Source organism: Panonychus citri, unplaced genomic scaffold (assembly GCF_014898815.1).
Source record: "Panonychus citri isolate SS breed McGregor unplaced genomic scaffold, ASM1489881v1 Contig00138, whole genome shotgun sequence".
In the NCBI taxonomy this organism is placed as follows: Eukaryota; Metazoa; Arthropoda; class Arachnida; order Trombidiformes; family Tetranychidae; genus Panonychus; species Panonychus citri.
Genome location: NW_026515543.1, coordinates 3,079,238 through 3,098,475, shown reverse-complemented (window position 1 = coordinate 3,098,475; position 19,238 = coordinate 3,079,238). Strand labels below are relative to the sequence as shown.

Sequence of the window (19,238 nt, the reverse complement as noted above, 5' to 3'; positions counted from 1 at the left end):
TGTCCAGAAAAGCCAGAGAGAAAGTGGAAGAGAAAGAGAGAGTTTATATTGGAGGTGAAGGAGTCAAATTTTACAATAACTTCAACGTCCGCTGTTGCTTCAAATGTCATCAGGTTGGTCATACAGCTAAATTCTGTGCAGCTGAACAGCAATGTGGTAAATGTCAGGCCACCAATAGCCATCAAACATCCGAATGTACCTTCGCTGATGAATTCAAGGAATGTCTTTTCTGTAAGAACGCAGGTTTCCTTGACACCAATCATCGACCAAGAACAAGAAACTGTGCATCTTTCAACCAAGCAATAGACAGAATCAAAAACATCACCGACTGGACCTATGGATTTAATAATTAAAGCCCACAACTGTCGAAAAGAATTAATCAAAACCCAAAATGTAATCAATCAGCTATCCAACGATGCCTCGATCGTTCTTCTCCAGGAACAAAATAACAACACCATTCTCTCATTTAACCACCCTGCCTACTCTGTCTACACCAATGGCAACACCTCAACCATCATTCAAAAAAGTAAACTAATTCGCCATAAAAAAATAGGAACCGATTGTATATTGTCTGTCATCAAATTCAACAACAAAAAACTCATCATCATAAACATCTACCTCAACCCCGATCTTAAACCTCACCAGATCAAAAACCAACTTCATCTCCTCTCAACTGCTCTTTCCGGGTATCAACACTCACCAATCATCATTCAGGGTGATGTTAACTGTCAAGACTCTCGATGGTGTCCACCTCTGGTTACCCCTGACAAAAAACACAATCAGGAAATTATCGACCTTCTCGACAAACATAACCTCACCATTCCATATTCACCAACCATAGATAATCACACGTACATAACAATTCAGCATAAACCAAGATGGATTGATATAGTTGCAACAAACCATCTGCATATAAATGTCACCATCAAAAACTCAACAAGTGATCACTCTCAATTCACAATTTTCATCACATCCACTTCCCACACCAACAGCGAAAACAACCTAATCAAAGTCATCAATAAAAAACAATATCTCCGTGAAATCGACTCACACATCCAACACTTAGCCGATTCTCAATTCCCCACCACCATTGATGGACTGGAAAAATCATTAATGCACCTCATGACCTCCTGTATAGCATCCCAAAGATCCTGCATCATCACCGTTAAACCCAACCAAACACTCACCCCAGCCCTCAAGGAAGAAATCAAAGCAATCCGAACTGCCCGTAAAAAACTAAACAAAGAAAAATCAGAGGAAAATATACAAAATCTTCGTCGAGCAAAACGAAAACTATTTGTTTCTACTAAAAAGATAGTCCAGGAGAGATTTAACCACAAAAACCCTTGTTTTTGGTCAGAGATGAAAAAATTAACCTATGAACAAGATGAAACCACAGAGGAATTTATTCTCAACTCCCATAAAATCATCCAAGAATTTCAGTCCATCAATATCTCCACCATCATACCAACAACAAACAAACCACTGGTCCAACCAAATTCAGATGAATTGCCAATCAAGAAAGAAAAATTATTATCCATGGTCAAAAAGATTAACAATTGTGCTCCGGGTCTTGATCTCATAGATAAAAACATGATGATAACACTACTATCATCTCATCTCGATCTCTTCACCCACCTCTACAACATCCTATACATCAACAAACTATTCCCCTCATCCTGGAAAATCTCACGTGGAGTAATCATTCCTAAAGCAGATGGTAAACGCGGTCGACTGATTCAGGTACAAAATACCTTTGGAAAGCTCCTGGAAACTATCATCTACCAAGACATCATCCAAACTGTACCCCCTGATTACTTCAACAATCAACACGGCTTCCTACCCCACCGATCAATCATCACCGCAACAACTGACATAATCAACTCATGCTCCAAAGCCAAAGATACAAATCGAAAGGCATTGATAATTCAAACCGACCTTGAAAAAGCCTTTGATGAGATTCATCACGGTTGCATCCTAAACAACCTCCTCTCCTTGCATCCACCCGCTAGTACCATTAGCCTCACCATCTCATTCCTCAAAAATAGATTTGCCTGTCTGATGGATGATAATCATCAACCAGTAGTAAAGAGAACGATTCAGGGAGTTCCACAGGGATCAATCCTGGGCCCCCTTCTCTTCATCATTGGTATCAATCAAGCTCTCCAAGAATTAGCCAAAATAACTACAATAAAAATCCCAAGTTCCAACCATCATAATACAACACCAACAACACATATGACAATCGGAGTACATCTCACCGCTTATGCAGACGATATAATTACCACAATCTCATATAAACCATATATAAACTATCCCACCATAAACCTCATAATCTCATCCATCATCAATAACATCTCAAAAATCATGTCACCATGTAAATTAACCATCTCACCTGAAAAAACTAAAATCATCTGCCAAGATGATTGCCTCGAGTATTTCAACAGCAATGGTCGGATCGCATCCACGGCTGGTACAGTACTTGGTGTCCCCGTTTCACTATCAAAAACCGGCATCGCCAATTACTACATAGACCTGGATAAGATCTTACAGATACTCCATGCCAACAACCAAAAACGCTCGAGACTTATCAGCTTGGCCAAATTCTTCCCTCATCAATCAGCCCGCATCATCAGCTCAGCGTACTTCGAATCGACTGCGATGACATTCTCACCTCTCCTACTACCAATCATGTTAACTCACACAAATGCCTTCGAAAAAATCAATCGTTACACCATCACTTTTGCGATGAAAACCATTAACAAAACACCGCGCCAAAGAACAATTCCAGCCCTTGGAATATCAGGATTTACTCCAACATCGTTCAAAATTGTCCAAACTGGTCTTCGCTTTGCCTTGAAAACAATGGACCAAGACAACTACATTTTTAAGACTCTAGCAAACAAATTTCACAATTACCTCCCATTAGTCCCAAACAATCGCATCTGGTCCAACCCAAAAACGAACTCAAAACTACTAGCCAAACAATACATGAACAAGCTTTGGAATGAGAGAAGTGAACATTCGACTAAATTAATATCTAAAGAATGGATCACATCAAAGACCAGAACCTCTAATAATTGCACCACACGATTATTACTTGGTGTCTATGACTTTCTCCTCACCAATAGCCCCTGCTCATGTTCAGCCGGATATCGAGACTCTGTTCACCTCATAACAATATGTCCCAAATATGAAACGCTAAGAAATGATATCAGAAACAAAATGAAAAAATACAAATACTCCAATATCCTCAGATATATCTACGACTACAGAGACAATTCCATTGACCTTCTTCTATCGCAAATCAACTATAATGAACTACAAATCAGATCAAACCTAATTACTCCAACCAATCTACACCAACCCCATACTCCATAGATTCTCATTATTCAGTTAATTATTATAAAATAGGAATTCTTGTATTACAAAGGAAGCGCATAAGAAAGCTACCTTTGCTCCTAGAGAGCATCCCCACCTCAATAAAAATAACTTTTTTCCCAACTTGTTGGTCTTTTTAATTTGATTACGTTAATTGTTAATTTTCCATTTGATTTACTAATCATATTGTTCGTTTTTTTTTCTCATCATTTGACTAAATTTAGATGATCGTTTGATGTTCGACTGTTGGTTACATTTTAATTCCAATTAATTGAAGGAGAGGAAAATATATTTTCGATTTGATTCCATTTGCTTCCGACTAATTTGATTTTCTAATTTTTCCAATTTCTTTTTTCCTCTTATTCTTATTGATTGTTACCCGTTTTTTTTTTCTTCATCAACTTGAAATGATACATTTTAGCCCAATCATTTCAACTAATTTCTCTATCTTATTGGAATCTAAAATTAATTAACGCTGCTAATTGTCCGGGAACCTGATGATGATCGTGCGTTAATCTTATCGGCTAATGAATTTATAATTTCGTTATGTATCACTAAACATAATCTGTCACCAGAAAAAGTGTATGATTAAGTTGATATTTATATTTAGATTCGCAAATACACAAAATGATTATGATTTGTTTTCCATCCTGTTATTGTGTTACTACTGATGATGATTACGATGATGTGATCATTAGCTACATGTGATCATCATACACAAAAAGGGAAACATGATTGCTGGCACACTCTCGCTGTAATCTAGTTAACGAGCCCAAATTAACTACCGTAATTAGCTGAGTTTTCCGCTGGAACGGGAATCAAAGTCCAATTGACTTGAATTGAACACAATTGATCAGAAAAGTGTTCAAACATGTAAACAACAACAACACAATATAAACAGATGAAAGATGAGGGATGAAGAGAGATGAAGATGATAAGTGATTATGATTAGTGAGCCTTAGCAATTGATATTACCCAAAAACGGATAAAATATTATCAATGAAGAAAACGAGCTCAATTATATAAACCGTAACTCTTAACCATGAAATTGGGTTTAAAGTTGAACGATTAACTCCTCGAATTTGTTTCCGAATCTTAACCAATTCCTTCCTCTCTCATTATCATCATCATCTTCCATCATCATTGTTATCATCATCGATATCTTCTTAACTCCCTCTTCCTTTCCGGATAATGAGATGATGATTGGAAACAAATACTCACCTGATTAACTGTTGACAATTTGAAAAAAGAAAATCATTTTAATCGTTCAACAACAATCAACGAAAAAGTCACCTCATGGATTCCCTTATTTCTTAAATTGTTCACCAAATTATTTTAAACAGTTAATCCAACAATTTACTCCAATATTAATTAATCATCTTGTGCCTTAATCAATAACCTTTTCTTTGTTTTTTTTCCTTCACAATTTAGATTGGAATTGGTTGGAATTTGATTTTCTCTGTATAAATTGAGTGTTGATTGTTTCGTATTTAGTAATTAGATTGGTTAATCATAATCCTGTTGTGGAAATTTTTTCCCCAATTCCTTTCAAGTGTAAATGTAAATTATGATGATAGTTAATTGTTTTCACATTCAACTTACAAAATCAACGCCATGAAACAATTTCTTTTAATTAGTTTATTATTATTTATCAATCATCTATTACCTTTCATCGAGTGCCTGATATTTGACAAGAAATCACTTCCTCGGGATTATATTGCTGATGGTTTAAAGCTACAATCAGTGGATAAGACGAAAAGTCCAATTAATCTGTTCGGATCGGGCTCTCATTATCGACCTGTAAGAGGATATGGTAAAGATTATGATTATGAAACTGGTGAATCGGTTGAAGATGAATTCGAGGAGGAATTTGTCCCATTAAAAGCGACAAAGGATAAAGAGAATGACAATTGGTCGAATAAAGTAAATAATAACAACAATGGACCAGAATCACATAGAACCGATAAATTCCCTTCGAATGAAGACAATATTGGGAGTAAAAGTTTATCGAAATCACCCGATGATCTACCTCGAATTTCTGGTACAAATAAACAAATGAAAAGTTCGTCCAGTGAGTCTAAAGATTGGAGATATTCCGTTTGTGAAGAGTTTCTCCTTCGAGAATCTGGAATCTCAAAGATTCCCAAAGCTTTAAGATATCATGTTGATATTGATGATCATAAGCGACTCAATGTTAATCCGCCTCTGGATAAGAAAGAGATGATCAAATGTTTACGAAAATTGGCAATAATTCATGGAACTGATTCAAGAAACAAAGGATTAGAACATCTTAATAATATTAAACAGAATCAACTCTCACCAAGCCCTTTCTCTGCTCCATCATCATCTTTGATTCCTCCGTCATCTAAACCTAGTAAGTGGCCTTCGAGTTTATCATCTGATGGTGATCGAAGCTCTTCAATTTCTCCAGCCAATTTGGAAGCTAATCGAGCTCGTTTACTCTCTCGACTTAGTGAGGAGCAAATTAGAAAACTGTTACTTTTATTAACTGAAATTTTGGACAGAAGGATTAAACCAGATTCTGAATTGGGAAAAGCTCCAGTTCATGGAAAGTTAACACCGCTCATGTTTCCAAGTGAAATGGGCTTTAAATCGGGAATAAGCAGACAACCTCCACTTCCTTCAGTTGGCCCTTCATCGATTCCTCCTTCGAATGGTCCTAAATTTCCCATATTGACCCCGCTCTCTGGTTCCGGCAGTACAATCATGGACCCTGGATCCAGAAATCTAATCGATCCTCTTTCCTCCTCTATGCATTATAATAACCCTTTAGGGTTCAACTCACCTTCATCTCGAGTAATCAAACCTTATCCTCGATACTCATCCAATCCTGTTTATGGTCGTCCGTTCCAACCTCCGTCACCGTCTTATCCTGGTTACAATCCTTTCTTGACATCTTCTTATCCTCTGCCTTCACCACTTTTACCCAATAATTTGCACCCAGCAACTCAAATTACTCGTTTTCCATTCACTTCTCCGAGTGGAGTGAAAAAGCTTTTGGTAAATGAAGTTCTTGGTGTAAAAAAAATCGAAAAGTACAATGGGGAACGTGAAGTTGAAGTCGGAGGTGGACCTAAAACTGTGGTTGTTCATGAAGGTGAGCTTCATGTTGATCCCACTGGTGAATCGGCAGCCATTGAAATTGATGAGAATAAATTGAAAAGATATCGAGAAAGTTTAATGGCTGCTTATGGGGCTTATCCTCATCATCGACTACCTGGAATCCATGGTCATGGAATGAATTTCCCTGGTCGAGGCTCATCAACAAACGAAAGATTTGGTCCACAATTTTATGATTCCTTCCGTGATCCTGGTTTCTTCAATGATTCCCCTTTCCCACCTTCACCTCCAGCACCTTTGCTCGACTCATCCAGCTCATCTCAAGCTGAGCTCTCAGCCCTACCAGTTTCACCTTCATCAGTTGGAAGGTATCACAGAGATCGACATCATCATCATCGTCATCAAAGTTACCTTCACAATAACGCTAATGAGTATGTCTACTCTTCTGACCAAGGGTCAACCTCAGCTCCTCCGCCCGGGGTACAAATAACCAAATGCGACGAAAACGGTAAATGCACCGGATCTCCAGGTAGTATCGTTGGGGAAGAGGAAAGTATCAAATCAAAGTACAAGGCCAACAATTCAGCGACACGAGCAGCTTATGGGCGATACGGAGCAAAATATTTAGGCCTGACATTAACCTCGATCGCTAATTATGCCTTGGGCAATTTAATGGGTGTTCTTTATGCACCTTTCATGAAAAGTCGGGATCAGAATAAAGCTGGTAAAGGTAAACCAGGTAAAAGACCAGTAACTATACCGATCGGAGGTCGTCCCGTTAAAGGGATGTTTGATCCAACAACATCATCGCTAAGTGGAGGTCACAATGAGATTGACAAAGTATCTAAAGAGCCAAATAATCAGCCAGGTAAAGGTCAACCTTTGGATCAAGAGATTGACAGTTTAATTGATGATTACGATGATGTTGACGGAGAAAACAACACCAACAGTAAGAAAAAGGCCAAAAGACGAAGGAAAAAACGACGCCGTTGAAGGTGAATGACAAAATATGGGCGAAAGTTTTAATTAAACGTTTTCTCAAGTTGATCGATCAAATTAAGTTAAATAATAACACTAATTATTTAGTAGATTATCATTAACTTTCAAAGCAACAATAAGAAAAACATTTTTAATTGTTGACAATTTTTTTCTGGCTTCGAACCCGCCAAAACAAATGGATGAGATCATCATCCTTATTCATCATGAACATTTTCATCATCATCACATCAACAACAACAACAACATCATCATCATCATCCTCATCATCATCAGTGTAACGTCATCCATCAATCATACACATTAAATTATGTAAACATTTTCTAATAACAATCAGACAGAAACAAAACAATTTATCGTTCTGTTTACACTTTACCTACATTTTCCTACTGTTATTATATTAATTCAGGTAAAAGGTGAAACTAATGATTAGTAAACAATTTAAATTGTATCAGAGTCTCAGGTCACCAATTTTTTTCCTCTTCTTCATGTGACAAAATTGGTTAATCATCTTTTCACTATTTACTTATTCAATTGTCAATACTGTTTAGTGAATCATGAAAGTGACGATGATAATGATGATCTAATTTAATCTTTATCAAGATCAAATTGATTGTTCAGATTTAGTATCATGATCCGTTCCAATTGATTTAGTTTAAATATCACCGGAAATTTGGGTTTACAAAGTGATTTAATTTAATTCCTCTCATCATAATCAATGTCGTTACTTTATTATTACTTTAACTTCATTGACAAGGTTGACAAACAGAAATCCGATTAAATTATCGATTCTCAATAATCGGTAAACTAAATCAACTTTAATTGTTTAGATAATCGCGCTTCCTATTATTATCTTCATCTAAATTACAAGATTAGGTTGAACGATTAATTAATCAATCAACATTAACAAGATTGGTTTAAATTGTTGGTTAACCAAATTAGTTTCATTTTTTGTTCACCTTCAAACTTTATTAATACAATTAAATAGTTGAAATTTAAATTTTATCATTGATTCATTTTCAAACAATACAACAATTAGCTAAATTGTTTTGGTCCATTGAGATATGGTTTACCAAAACTTTTCAATTGATTAAAAGTTAAACATCTTGTTTGTTGGTTAATTGCTTGGAAAAGGTTTAATTATCATTAATAATTTCAATTAATCAAATGGATTTAAATTACTTGACTAGATAAATATTTATTTTAGTAACAATTAGTTGATTGTCTTAAATCACTTACCATTCATACTTGGAAATGGGATTTCTTTTAATTTCTGGTGAGATCAAATTGTCAGTTAATTAACTCTGATTATCTGATTTCTTGCAATCAAATCTAATTTTAACTGTTGATTAGTTGAAGTAAAAGTTAAACATCGTGACTCTAATTTTTGATTGTCAATTAAAGACAAGTTAATTATCCCAAACAAACGGAAACAAATAAAATATAATCAGAAAGCACAGAAAATAATTAACAATTAAGAAAATCATTCGATACAATCAAGAACTAATCATTGATTTGATATATTACTAATCTATTGAACATTTGAAAACTGATCTAAGATCAGACAATTAACATGATCAATCTGATTATTGATCATTAGATTGAGTGAGAGAAATTAATTTCCACAACATGAAATAATTTAATCAAACAATTAGTGAAATAAAAATATTAACTGATTATAATTCAGTAAATTACAACAATCAAGACAATTAACATTATCAAGTTATCCAAAATAAACTTATAATGAATCTAAAAACAGTAAACAAAAGCAATTAGTAGTTATCACAATCAAATTAAAAGTTTACAACATTAAATTGTAACAATTAGATTATTATAATTAGTTGAATGAAAATTAATCATCAATTTACTATTAATACAAACAATTTTTAATCAACATGAGACATAAGGGAAATGATTAAAATCCAAGATTAGATTTAATCTATTTTCTTATTTCCACTATTAGTAAACTAATTAATTAATCAGTTAATCTACTTAATTAATCAATCAAATATCTAAATAACGTTGAAAGTATAACTGTTTAAATCCGAGTAACCTAAAAATCAACGATCCATTGTAAAGATTTGCAACCAATTCAGTGAACAGAAACAACAATTAACTTTACACATTAAATCATCTTTTTTTTTACCAACATCATTAACAAATATTAGGCTCTAATTGTTAATCAATAATGAGACAAAATTAACAAAGTTCCATAGCAATTAGACAAGTGATTAAGGTGAAAAGAAAAACCAATCAATCAAATTGTTGAGAAAATGTATCAACATTTATGTTAAGTTGGAGGTTAGAAATAACCACTGATAACAATTAAAAGTTATTCGTGTTAAATTGGTTGATTAAACTAATTGTTGTTGCATTGAATATAGAAAGTACCAATCATTGAATTTTGGACGTTAATTATAAATTGTGAAAGTGAAACAATTTGTTTTCTTCCGGGATTGTAATCAAATTTAAAGTGTTCACTGTGCGATGTTAATTAATACGTTAAATTAAGAAAGTGAATTAAATGAGTAAGTTAATAACTGGATTAAGGTGAAATTAGGATTGATTGTTGAACAAGTGAAACAAATTTGGAAACTAAATTAAGTTTAAATAAAGTTTGTGAAAATTTAAACGGTAAAAATTGGTTGGTTCAACGATAACAATGAGTTTGATTCTGTCCGTTTAGAGCAATTAACAATTAACTACTATGATTAACTTTATACACTTTGATTAACCTGTAAAACCATCAATCCATGATGGTTAAAACTATGGTCTTGATTTGGTTTAGCCTCTTAATTGTTGTTGACACTAATTACTGGTCATTCTTTTATTTTCAATCTGAAAATTGTAATAATAACAATTTAATTTAATTGGTCAGCAAGTAGGAAACCTAAATAGTAACTAAATTAACCAGAAAAAATGGGCAGTTTGGAAATCAACTGACCCATCCTTCCTTGTTTTTAATTGTCCAATTAAATTTGATTCACAATTTTCATATAAATACAAATTCAACAAACGTTGTAACGGTTTCTTTAACTTTCCACCTTTCACCAACAACAATCAATTTTAATTGTAACAGAAGCAAAGTTTCACCAACAATTAGGATTGTGATCTAGTGATCAACCATCACAGAGTTTTTTTTGTTTCCGTTTTTTCATAAGATGCGTTTCCTGGTAAGTAATTTGTTAATCCGTTAATTGTTATCATAATTTCATAGATTCCATTGGATTTATTTGATTGTAGTGAACCAAATAAGGTTGATAGATTATCGAGTTTATTGATTATGTGTGTTCCCAATTAAGGAATAATCATTTAAATTGTTCTCCTTCCTTCCAACTTTTTTACATCTTTAATCATCTAATATGTGTTTCCATTTGGATTAATACTTTGTCTTTGTCTTTCTCCTTGTAACATGTTAATCCATCACGTTAATCAACTGGTTCCTCTTTCTTGGATGGATATTGAATCACATTAATTGATCATGTGAAATAATTTATCAATTGTTTCATCAACTTTTAATCAACTCAATCATCAACTAATCAGTTGAGATTATTGTCAATTTTTGCTGTTATTTCATTCATCTCAGCAGCAACTGGTTGGGGTTGGTATCCTTGGCTTTATCCTGGACATTATCCTTATTATTTTGGTAAATTGTTTTCTCCTTGATTATGATCATCATTCAATAATTAATTGTTCATTAGTATTAATTAGTTTCATTTTCTAATATTCCAAAATGATCAACAGGTTATCCTCATTATTATGGTGGCAGCTACGGAACAGGTTACGGGATTTGGGGAGGATACGTTGGTTGATTTGATTGCTAATTGATGTGATTTCTTGTTAATTGTCAACTCGATGGTGATGATTAAATTGATTTCATGGAACAACGTTAAGTTAACAAAAACATCATGGAAAATTGTATGACGATCATGATGCAAATGAAGATCACTTTTCCTCCTTCAATGTTGATATCAGGACGATCACTTTGTTTCCAATTAGCCTCTTTGGGTTTCCAATTAAATTTGATTGTTTCATTTGTTTCGCCGTCGCTTCTTGTTAATCATACGCAATAAATTGATCACTTAATTTGTTTCTCTCTCTCTCTCCAATGTTTATCTTTTTCATTTCTCACTTTTCCTACTCTTTACTTTTACTCTCTCTCTCTCTCCAATGTTTATCTTTTTTCATTTCTCACTTTTCCTACTCTTTACTTTTACTCTCTCTCCTTGTAATCAAAATATAAACATCATGAGTCAATAAATTCAATTGTACTGCTTATCGTCAAAGTTAATTTCTCTACATTTGATTATCAACTTTTGTCAGTTAATTGAAATGTAGGAAAAGGAGCCATTGAGAGAGGGAGAAAGTGGTAACATGAAAAAGAGGTTAATCTAGTTAATATAATCCAATGAGAATCAGATTAGATTCATTGATGTGTTTATGACAAGAGTCAAATTGTTCAGTTTTTTGATTGTAAACATCAAATAAAAGGTCGATTAACTGATGGATTAAGATTAAATTTCCATGTGTCCTTGTGTCCAGCGATTAACACAAATATTTCTGTTCTTTCATAACCTTGTTTAGATCCTTGGGCGAGTGATGAACAATCAATTCAAGGTCATTTTGATGTAAAACTAAATTTCTATCTATTGGCCCGAGTAATTAACTTTCAACGGATGGAAAGAGAAATGAACAAAATAGAAAAAGAAAGATGAAAATGGTACAGACAAATTTACTCCCGAACAATTAGTTTTGAACATTATTACTCGAAAATTGGGGAAAAATAATCAACGACGGATTAGTGAGAGATAGAGAGAGAGTAAGAGCTTTAAGAATTTGTCTTTTCACTATTTTTGTTGTAATTTGGTTTCATTAAAAAAAATCCGAATTGATTGAGGCGCTTTTATAATCTACGTAAATCGCCTGAAATCATTTTAAGCATTTTTCTTTGTTAATTATATTATAATAATTATAATAATAATAATACGAAACAATCTGCAAGTGAAAACCAAGTTCTTGACCTTTTATCGTTCCAATTTTAGATTTTAGTGAATACTTTTCGGGATTTAGATTATTATTATTTAACATTCTTTTTCGTTGATGGTTAATATTCTTTTCACTGGTTCATAATTTTTTTGCTTTTCATAAAATTTTCTCTCTCTTCCTTCAAAAACACACACACACACACACATACAGGTATCTTTTTACTAACTTTCTCTCTTTCTCTCTCTCACTCTTTACTTTCATCAATCCCACTCCCACTTACACACAAAGGAATACACTTACAATTATTTAATCTTCCTTTTTTATACTTTACACTCACTCTCATTTCTTCACTCATACACATTTCAATTTAAGCAATACATTTATACACTCATGTTTGACAGCACGCTTTCTTCCTTGAGTCCGATGGATCCGTTGGTGGAATGTTAATTGGCCTAATATTATCTGATGGAGATGGATCTCCGTCACCGTCATTACGTATCTGCTTTTGTGATACTATGTGATAGATTTCGGTGAGGATCTGTTGAAAAGCGGCTTCCACATTTGTCGAGTCTAAAGCTGATGTTTCAATGAAAGAAAGATTATTCCTCTCTGAAAGCAATAAAAAGAAAAAAAAATAAATGAATGAATGAGAATCAACGGAAATGGAGAAAATGGATAAGTAATTGTGAAATGGATATATAGTTGACAGCATTAGATGAATGGTGTGACAGGGAGCAGAGAGAGAAAGAGAGAAGGGGTGGAAGAGAAATGGACAGACAGGAAAAATACAGAAAATATAAAAAGAGGAGGTTTGGAGAGAAACAAGAGGATAAGATTAAAGCAGTAGAAAACAAAAGAGGTGTTTTTTTTGTTGATTCGCTAATCAGTGTTGGCTAATTAAATTAAAATCTAAAAAGGGAATAGAACGCCCATCATTTGGCACTTTACTCACCGGCAAACGCTCGAGCTTCATCAGTAGGCACTGCACGTAAATGGCGTAAATCACTTTTATTACCAACTAACATAATAACAATATTGTTATCGGCATGATCCCTCAATTCCTTGAGCCATCTTTCAACATTCTCGTAAGTCAAATGTTTGGCAATATCATAAACCAGAAGGGCACCAACAGCACCTCGATAATAAGCACTGGTAATTGCCCGATATCTTTCTTGTCCAGCAGTGTCCCAGATTTGGGCTTTAATCGTTTTATTGTCAACCTGAATACTTCGAGTGGCAAATTCAACACCAATGGTTGATTTACTTTCTAAATTAAACTCATTTCGAGTGAAACGAGAGAGAAGGTTACTTTTACCAACACCAGAGTCACCAATCAAGACAACTGAACATCCGTTACCAAATTAATAAATCATTTTTTATACCAACAATAAAAATCATCATGACCAATTCAAATTAATCAGTTTAAAAGCAGGTCCCATGATTAATGGATGGAGAAAAATGAGAAATAAAAAGATACAATTAGTATTTTCATCGAGTAAATTGTTGCATTTTACAAGAAAAGGACAAATTTTAAAACTCTAAGAGCCTATTACACAAAAAGTCACTAATCATGGGAGTGAGAAGGAAAGAAGGAGAGAGAAAGAGACAGAAAGGGAGAGAGAGAGAGAGAGAAAGAGGTGAATAGAGACAGATAAACAGATTTTTAGACACATACACAATACATTTTAGTAATAGGAAAGGGGTTTGAGGCATTCTAATTAGTATAACGGATGTTTTTCGGGTTAATCAGGAAGAGAAAGAGAAGAGGAAAAAGAAAGAGAATTAAAAAGGCAAGAAGATGATAGAGAAGAAAACCGAGACCGGAGGATGTTAACTACTTTTTACCTAAGGTTTTGTGTGTTAGTTGTAAGTCTTTTTGCCTTCTCTTTGTAACAAGAAAAGGAGAGAGAGAAAGAGAAAGAGAAAGAGAGAAAATCCAAAGGATGGAAAAATGGTTACAAAAAAGAGAAAAATAAAAGAGACAAGAGAAAAAAAAGAAAGACCAAGAAGAGACTAAAAAATAGGAAAGAAGCAAAAAGAGAGTAAAAAGGCAAACAGAGAAATCTTACAAAATGAAGAAAAGAGACATTTAAAAAGATTTACTTTACCTTTGAATAGATAATCATATTCATCTTCTTTAGCAGACATTTTATTCCAAGAGATTTACTAATTAGTGGAGATTGGTAATGGTTAAACGTAAGAGATTTAAACACAATTAATTAGACAATCAAGAAAAAAGATTCAAATTAATAAAAATCCTACTTTGGATTATGAGAGGAGTTAACTAACTCCAGTCATCAGTTGAGTCTCGCAACTTAAGTTACGCCATCTGGTGAGTTTGTTTACATTCGTTTTCCCTCAAAACAAACTTTCAACTATTAACATTCAACATCTTAGTTGATCTCCTCCGGTCTCGGTTTTCTTGTCATCATCTTGCCTTTTTGATTCTCTTTCTTTTTTCCTCTTCTCTTCCTGATTAACCCGAAAAACATATCCGTTATACTAATTACTCTTTGCTCAAACCTCTTTCCTATTACTAATAAATTTTACCTCTTGATCCTTTGCTTCAGCCCTGATAGGTTGTTACTCTTTAATTTGTCTTCTCAAATTTCAAATTTAAAATACACTCTGATAGGCTCAACCCTTTTCCAGAAAAGGTCATTGGTTAATAGCAACAAATTGTCACCTTAATCTTAAGTTAATTGCGTTTCTTTTGCTTCTCTCTCTCTGTCTCTCCTTCTCACTACCATAATTAGTAACTTTTTGTGTAATAGGCTCTTAGAGTTTTAAAGTTTCTTGGGAAAAGGCAACAATTTACTCGATGAAAATACTAATTGTATCTTTTTATTGTTTCTTTTATCCATTAATCACACTTTAAACTGATTAATTTGAATTGGTCATGATGATTTTTATTGTTGGTATAAAAAATGATTTATTAATTTGGTAACGGATGTTCAGTTGTCTTGATTGGTGACTCTGGTGTTGGTAAAAGTAACCTTCTCTCTCGTTTCACTCGAAATGAGTTTAATTTAGAAAGTAAATTAACCATTGGTGTTGAATTTGCCACTCGAAGTATTCAGGTTGACAATAAAACGATATTAAAGCCCAAATCTGGAACACTTCTGGACAAGAAAGTTATCGGGTGATGAAATTTCAAAACAATTATTCGCTCAGAAGAGCGGCAAGTATTAGACCAATTAAAACAGCACCAATGCCTACAATCATAGTATTACGAAGGAAATTATTCTTGTTCGCGAGTTTTTCTTGATCAATATGAGTGGCACGTCTTTTCTCATCACGAGGACTGTAACTTCCCTCACTTTCACTTGAAGATCTTTTTCCTAAACTTGAATGTCTGCCAATATTTTTACTCGGAGTCCTTATAACATAAAAAGGACCATCACCAGCAGTTCCCGGAGATGGACTCGGTACCAGTCGATTGGGAGAAATACTAGTGCGTGGATCTTTCATATAAAACACTGATTCCTCTGCTTTGGTTCCTTCTTGCTCATCATCAAAAGATACCTCAGGATTATTCTAAGAAGAAACCGAAAGAAAAACAGATTCATTTACTTAATATCATCAACACAGAACATAATAGAATATAATACTTACTTCAGTAATGGATTCGAATGCAATAGGATGACCAATTAACGCTCTTTTAACTGCTAATCTGTACAATTCACGAGTGGAATCAGTGATGGGACCAATGTCTCTCTGTAAAACCACTTGACAAGCTTTTCTTAAATCTCCATCATTTAGAGACTCCAATGAATCTGATGTTAAATCTTTAAAAGAGTTCATATTTTTTTCACAAAACAAAATAATTAATACACTTTATTGTTAATTTTAGAAAAAGATTCAATGTAAACAAATTGTATTTATAAGTGTTCAAGTCTGTCAGCTTAATGTTTCCACTTTAAGCTGATTCTTTTTCTCGGCTTCTGGTCACAGCTGAGAAAGAGTAAAATGTCAGCTGTCGACAGCGAATCAGCTCCTTGTTTGAGCTGAGAAAATGAATGAGCTTAAAGTTGAAAACATTGAGCTGACAAACTCTTGTACTGGATAAATAAATTTGTTTACATTGAATCTTTTTCTAAAATTAACAATAAAGTGTATTAATTATTTTGTTTTGTGAAAAAAATATGAACTCTTTTAAAGATTTAACATCAGATTCATTGGAGTCTCTTAATGATGGAGATTTAAGAAAAGCTTGTCAAGTGGTTTTACAGAGAGACATTGGTCCCATCACTGATTCCACTCGTGAATTGTACAGATTAGCAGTTAAAAGAGCGTTAATTGGTCATCCTATTGCATTCGAATCCATTACTGAAGTAAGTATTATATTCTATTATGTTCTGTGTTGATGATATTAAGTAAATGAATCTGTTTTTCTTTCGGTTTCTTCTTAGAATAATCCTGAGGTATCTTTTGATGATGAGCAAGAAGGAGCCAAAGCAAAGGAATCAGTATTTTATATGATTGAAGCTCAAACTATTATTCCTCAAAATCAATTGGTGTCAAATCCATCCACTGGAACTGCTGGTGATGGTCCTTTTTATGTAATGATGACTCCAAGCCAAGAGATTGTTACACATACAAGTTTAAGGAAAAGATCTTCAAGTGCAAGTGAGGGAAGTCGCAATCCTCGTGATGAGAAACGACGTGCTACTCATAATGAGGTAGAGAGAAGACGTCGAGACAAAATAAACAATTGGATAACCAAATTAGCAGATATAGTGCCTGATTGTGCCCAAGATCGAACCAAACAGGGACAAGTATGTTCAACTCTTTTACAAACATGGGTTCTCTTTTTTCCCTCGATTTTACTCTTATTTGTCATTCCTTTTCTATCTCATCTTTTACGGTTGATCCCCACGAACTGTTTCAAATATTCATTAATCATTTTACTAATCTAGATTCGCTGCTCTTTACAGTCTAAAGGAGGCATACTAGCCAAAGCCTGCGAATATATCAATCAATTGGTTAAAGAAAACGCTAAATTAAAAGAGATAATCAAAGAAAATGAAAGGACAATAGCGAGTTTGTATGGAAATATGGATCCAGCTAAAAGTTAATATTCTCTATAACAAAATCGAAAGCTCTTTATGAACTGTTAATGTTATCATTGACTTTTTTCTCGATAAAATCGACAATTATAGCAAACATAAATTAAAGTCAATTTATGTCCGATAAGGATTATCGTAATGCCCATCATCGTAATTATCACAATCATCAGATCATCGAAAGCATCATTATATCAACACCATTATGATTTCTGAACTTCGCCAGTGTGACCCAGATTTGTTCTTTAATCGTTTTATTTACAACTTGGATACTTCGAGTGGTCAATTTATCATGAAAAAGCAAAAAAAAACAACAACCATGGACATTCAGTACAAACAAAAGAGACAGAAAACAAAAACAAATTGAATGGAGAAAGTGGAAAATTAGGAAATTCATTTAAACAATCATTCAATTAACATTTAATCAATGACAAGTTATTAGAAAATCGCTATCCAGTTGATAGAAAGAAAATATCTAGAAAACAAACTTCGAGAGTAAATATTATTGATAACATCGAGTTAAGAGAGTTTGAAATAACCAGAATATCCTTAAAATTTCAATAGTCGTCACTTAATCAACAGAAAAGTCCAATTACACAATCAACATTAATCAATCAAATTTCTCCAGTTGTACTTTAGGATTAACACAACTGTAGAGATACCGATCAATTTAATTCAATCTTAATTAGCTGTAGTAGCTCAAGTAAATGGTTGATAATTGATTCAACTAATCAAAACTTTTTGTCAATGATTTACTAGATAAAATCATAGCTCTCTCTCTCTCTCTCTCTCTCTGCCTTATACTAATTTTATAATCTACAAATCACTCTCTCAACTTTAAAGTGTAAAAATTTAGCAAATGAGTTGATTTGTTTTGCATAATTTTTGTTAACTATTTTTGAAATTTTAATTGATTGTTTTGGTGTTTTGATCAATTTTTATAATTAATATAAAATTCGATTGGGAGAATGTAAGATAACAATGATAAATACACCAAATTGTATAATTAAGGAATAAGATTTTTGATTTATTCTCATTAATCTTTCTCCTTCTCCTTCACCAATTCAAACTAAATTAACTCCAAATTCGCCTTAATTACTGTAAAAGGTTTTTCATCAATTGTTTGTGTAAATTCATTCAACTGTACATCTTATACAAACACTTTTGTTCCAAATAATCAATTGATTACACAGCCAAAGGCTCTAAGTTTGCAACTACCTGTTAAATCATTGACGCAGTTAAATTTCAATCAATGAGAGACACAAAGTGACCCATGTAATCCTTATAATCAATGCCCTCTCATTTAAACGATATAATCTCTTGAAATGGTCATCTGATTATCATTAACTGGGCGAGTGATTTAAATTGTGTTCACAAATTCAAAGTCTTCAACTGTGTACCAATCTAATTAAACTGTATTGCAATGTAAAAAAAACTATACAATTCAACAAAGAAAACACAATATTCAACTCATTTACTAATCATTTCATCATAAATGTCATCCGATTTGTACAAATTACTATTATAAACATAATTAATTTCTCAAGAACGTGGTTCGCTTTTCTATAACTGAATTTCAATATCGAACTTTAGTTTTGATCCGATTTAATTGTTAATTAGCAAAGAAAGCAAAATCTAGATTAAATTAGTTGAACAATTTTTCTTTCAATGAACAACAATAGCAGTTGAAGAGTTCATCTCATTGAATTGATCAATTGAAGTAATTGC

General features: G+C 33.3%; 4 protein-coding genes and 1 long non-coding RNA gene across 6 annotated transcripts; 3 read left to right on the top strand and 2 right to left on the bottom strand.

The window, feature by feature from the left end:
- The first annotated feature begins 3,571 nt into the window (after positions 1 to 3,571).
- Positions 3,572 to 8,704, top strand: LOC128393802 (uncharacterized). Its single transcript, XM_053354015.1, has one exon. The coding sequence runs from the start codon at positions 4,996 to 4,998 to the stop codon at positions 7,453 to 7,455; it is 2,460 nt and encodes an 819-aa protein (XP_053209990.1). The 5' UTR covers positions 3,572 to 4,995; the 3' UTR covers positions 7,456 to 8,704.
- Positions 8,705 to 10,070: 1,366 nt separating this feature from the next.
- On the top strand, positions 10,071 to 11,552 carry LOC128393807 (uncharacterized). Its single transcript, XR_008326261.1, has 3 exons — positions 10,071 to 10,631; positions 11,002 to 11,104; positions 11,203 to 11,552. It is a non-coding gene; the product is annotated as an uncharacterized LOC128393807 (long non-coding RNA).
- An 835-nt stretch (positions 11,553 to 12,387) lies between these two features.
- Positions 12,388 to 14,722, bottom strand: LOC128393805 (ras-related protein Rab-11A-like). The gene is made up of 3 exons (XM_053354018.1): positions 14,553 to 14,722; positions 13,397 to 13,786; positions 12,388 to 13,053 (listed from the first exon to the last, which is right to left on the bottom strand). Exons 1-3 carry the CDS (start codon positions 14,590 to 14,592, stop codon positions 12,833 to 12,835), a joined length of 651 nt encoding a protein of 216 aa, XP_053209993.1. The 5' UTR covers positions 14,593 to 14,722; the 3' UTR covers positions 12,388 to 12,832.
- A 535-nt stretch (positions 14,723 to 15,257) lies between these two features.
- LOC128393806 (uncharacterized) lies at positions 15,258 to 16,364 on the bottom strand. Its single transcript, XM_053354019.1, has 2 exons — positions 16,060 to 16,364; positions 15,258 to 15,981 (listed from the first exon to the last, which is right to left on the bottom strand). The coding sequence occupies exons 1-2, from the start codon at positions 16,246 to 16,248 to the stop codon at positions 15,607 to 15,609; spliced, it is 564 nt and encodes a 187-aa protein (XP_053209994.1). The 5' UTR covers positions 16,249 to 16,364; the 3' UTR covers positions 15,258 to 15,606.
- A 104-nt stretch (positions 16,365 to 16,468) lies between these two features.
- LOC128393804 (transcription factor EB-like) lies at positions 16,469 to 18,974 on the top strand. 2 transcript variants are annotated; one of them, XM_053354016.1, is made up of 3 exons: positions 16,469 to 16,778; positions 16,857 to 17,222; positions 17,364 to 18,974. In XM_053354016.1, exons 1-3 carry the CDS (start codon positions 16,590 to 16,592, stop codon positions 17,520 to 17,522), a joined length of 714 nt encoding a protein of 237 aa, XP_053209991.1. In that variant the 5' UTR covers positions 16,469 to 16,589; the 3' UTR covers positions 17,523 to 18,974. The 2 variants fall into 2 exon arrangements, with proteins under 2 accessions (XP_053209991.1, XP_053209992.1); XM_053354017.1 differs by having other exon boundaries at positions 16,471 to 16,778; positions 17,382 to 18,974.
- Positions 18,975 to 19,238: the final 264 nt, after the last annotated feature.

Bases quoted from the DNA above. Each gene is read 5' to 3' on its own strand.
- LOC128393802 (XM_053354015.1), top strand. From the start codon at position 4,996: ATGAAACAATTTCTTTTAATTAGTTTATTATTATTTATCAATCATCTA.
- LOC128393805 (XM_053354018.1), bottom strand. From the start codon at position 14,592: ATGTCTGCTAAAGAAGATGAATATGATTATCTATTCAAAG. The intron at 13,787-14,552 runs GTAAAGTAAATC...ACGGATGTTCAG, and splicing joins ATATGATTATCTATTCAAAG to TTGTCTTGATTGGTGACTCT. The intron at 13,054-13,396 runs GTGAGTAAAGTG...TATTGCTTTCAG, and splicing joins TGAAGCTCGAGCGTTTGCCG to AGAGGAATAATCTTTCTTTC.
- LOC128393806 (XM_053354019.1), bottom strand. From the start codon at position 16,248: ATGAACTCTTTTAAAGATTTAACATCAGATTCATTGGAGTCTCTAAAT. The intron at 15,982-16,059 runs GTAAGTATTATA...GTTTCTTCTTAG, and splicing joins CATTCGAATCCATTACTGAA to AATAATCCTGAGGTATCTTT.
- LOC128393804 (XM_053354016.1), top strand. From the start codon at position 16,590: ATGAACTCTTTTAAAGATTTAACATCAGATTCATTGGAGTCTCTTAAT. The intron at 16,779-16,856 runs GTAAGTATTATA...GTTTCTTCTTAG, and splicing joins CATTCGAATCCATTACTGAA to AATAATCCTGAGGTATCTTT. The intron at 17,223-17,363 runs GTATGTTCAACT...TTACTAATCTAG, and splicing joins ATCGAACCAAACAGGGACAA to ATTCGCTGCTCTTTACAGTC.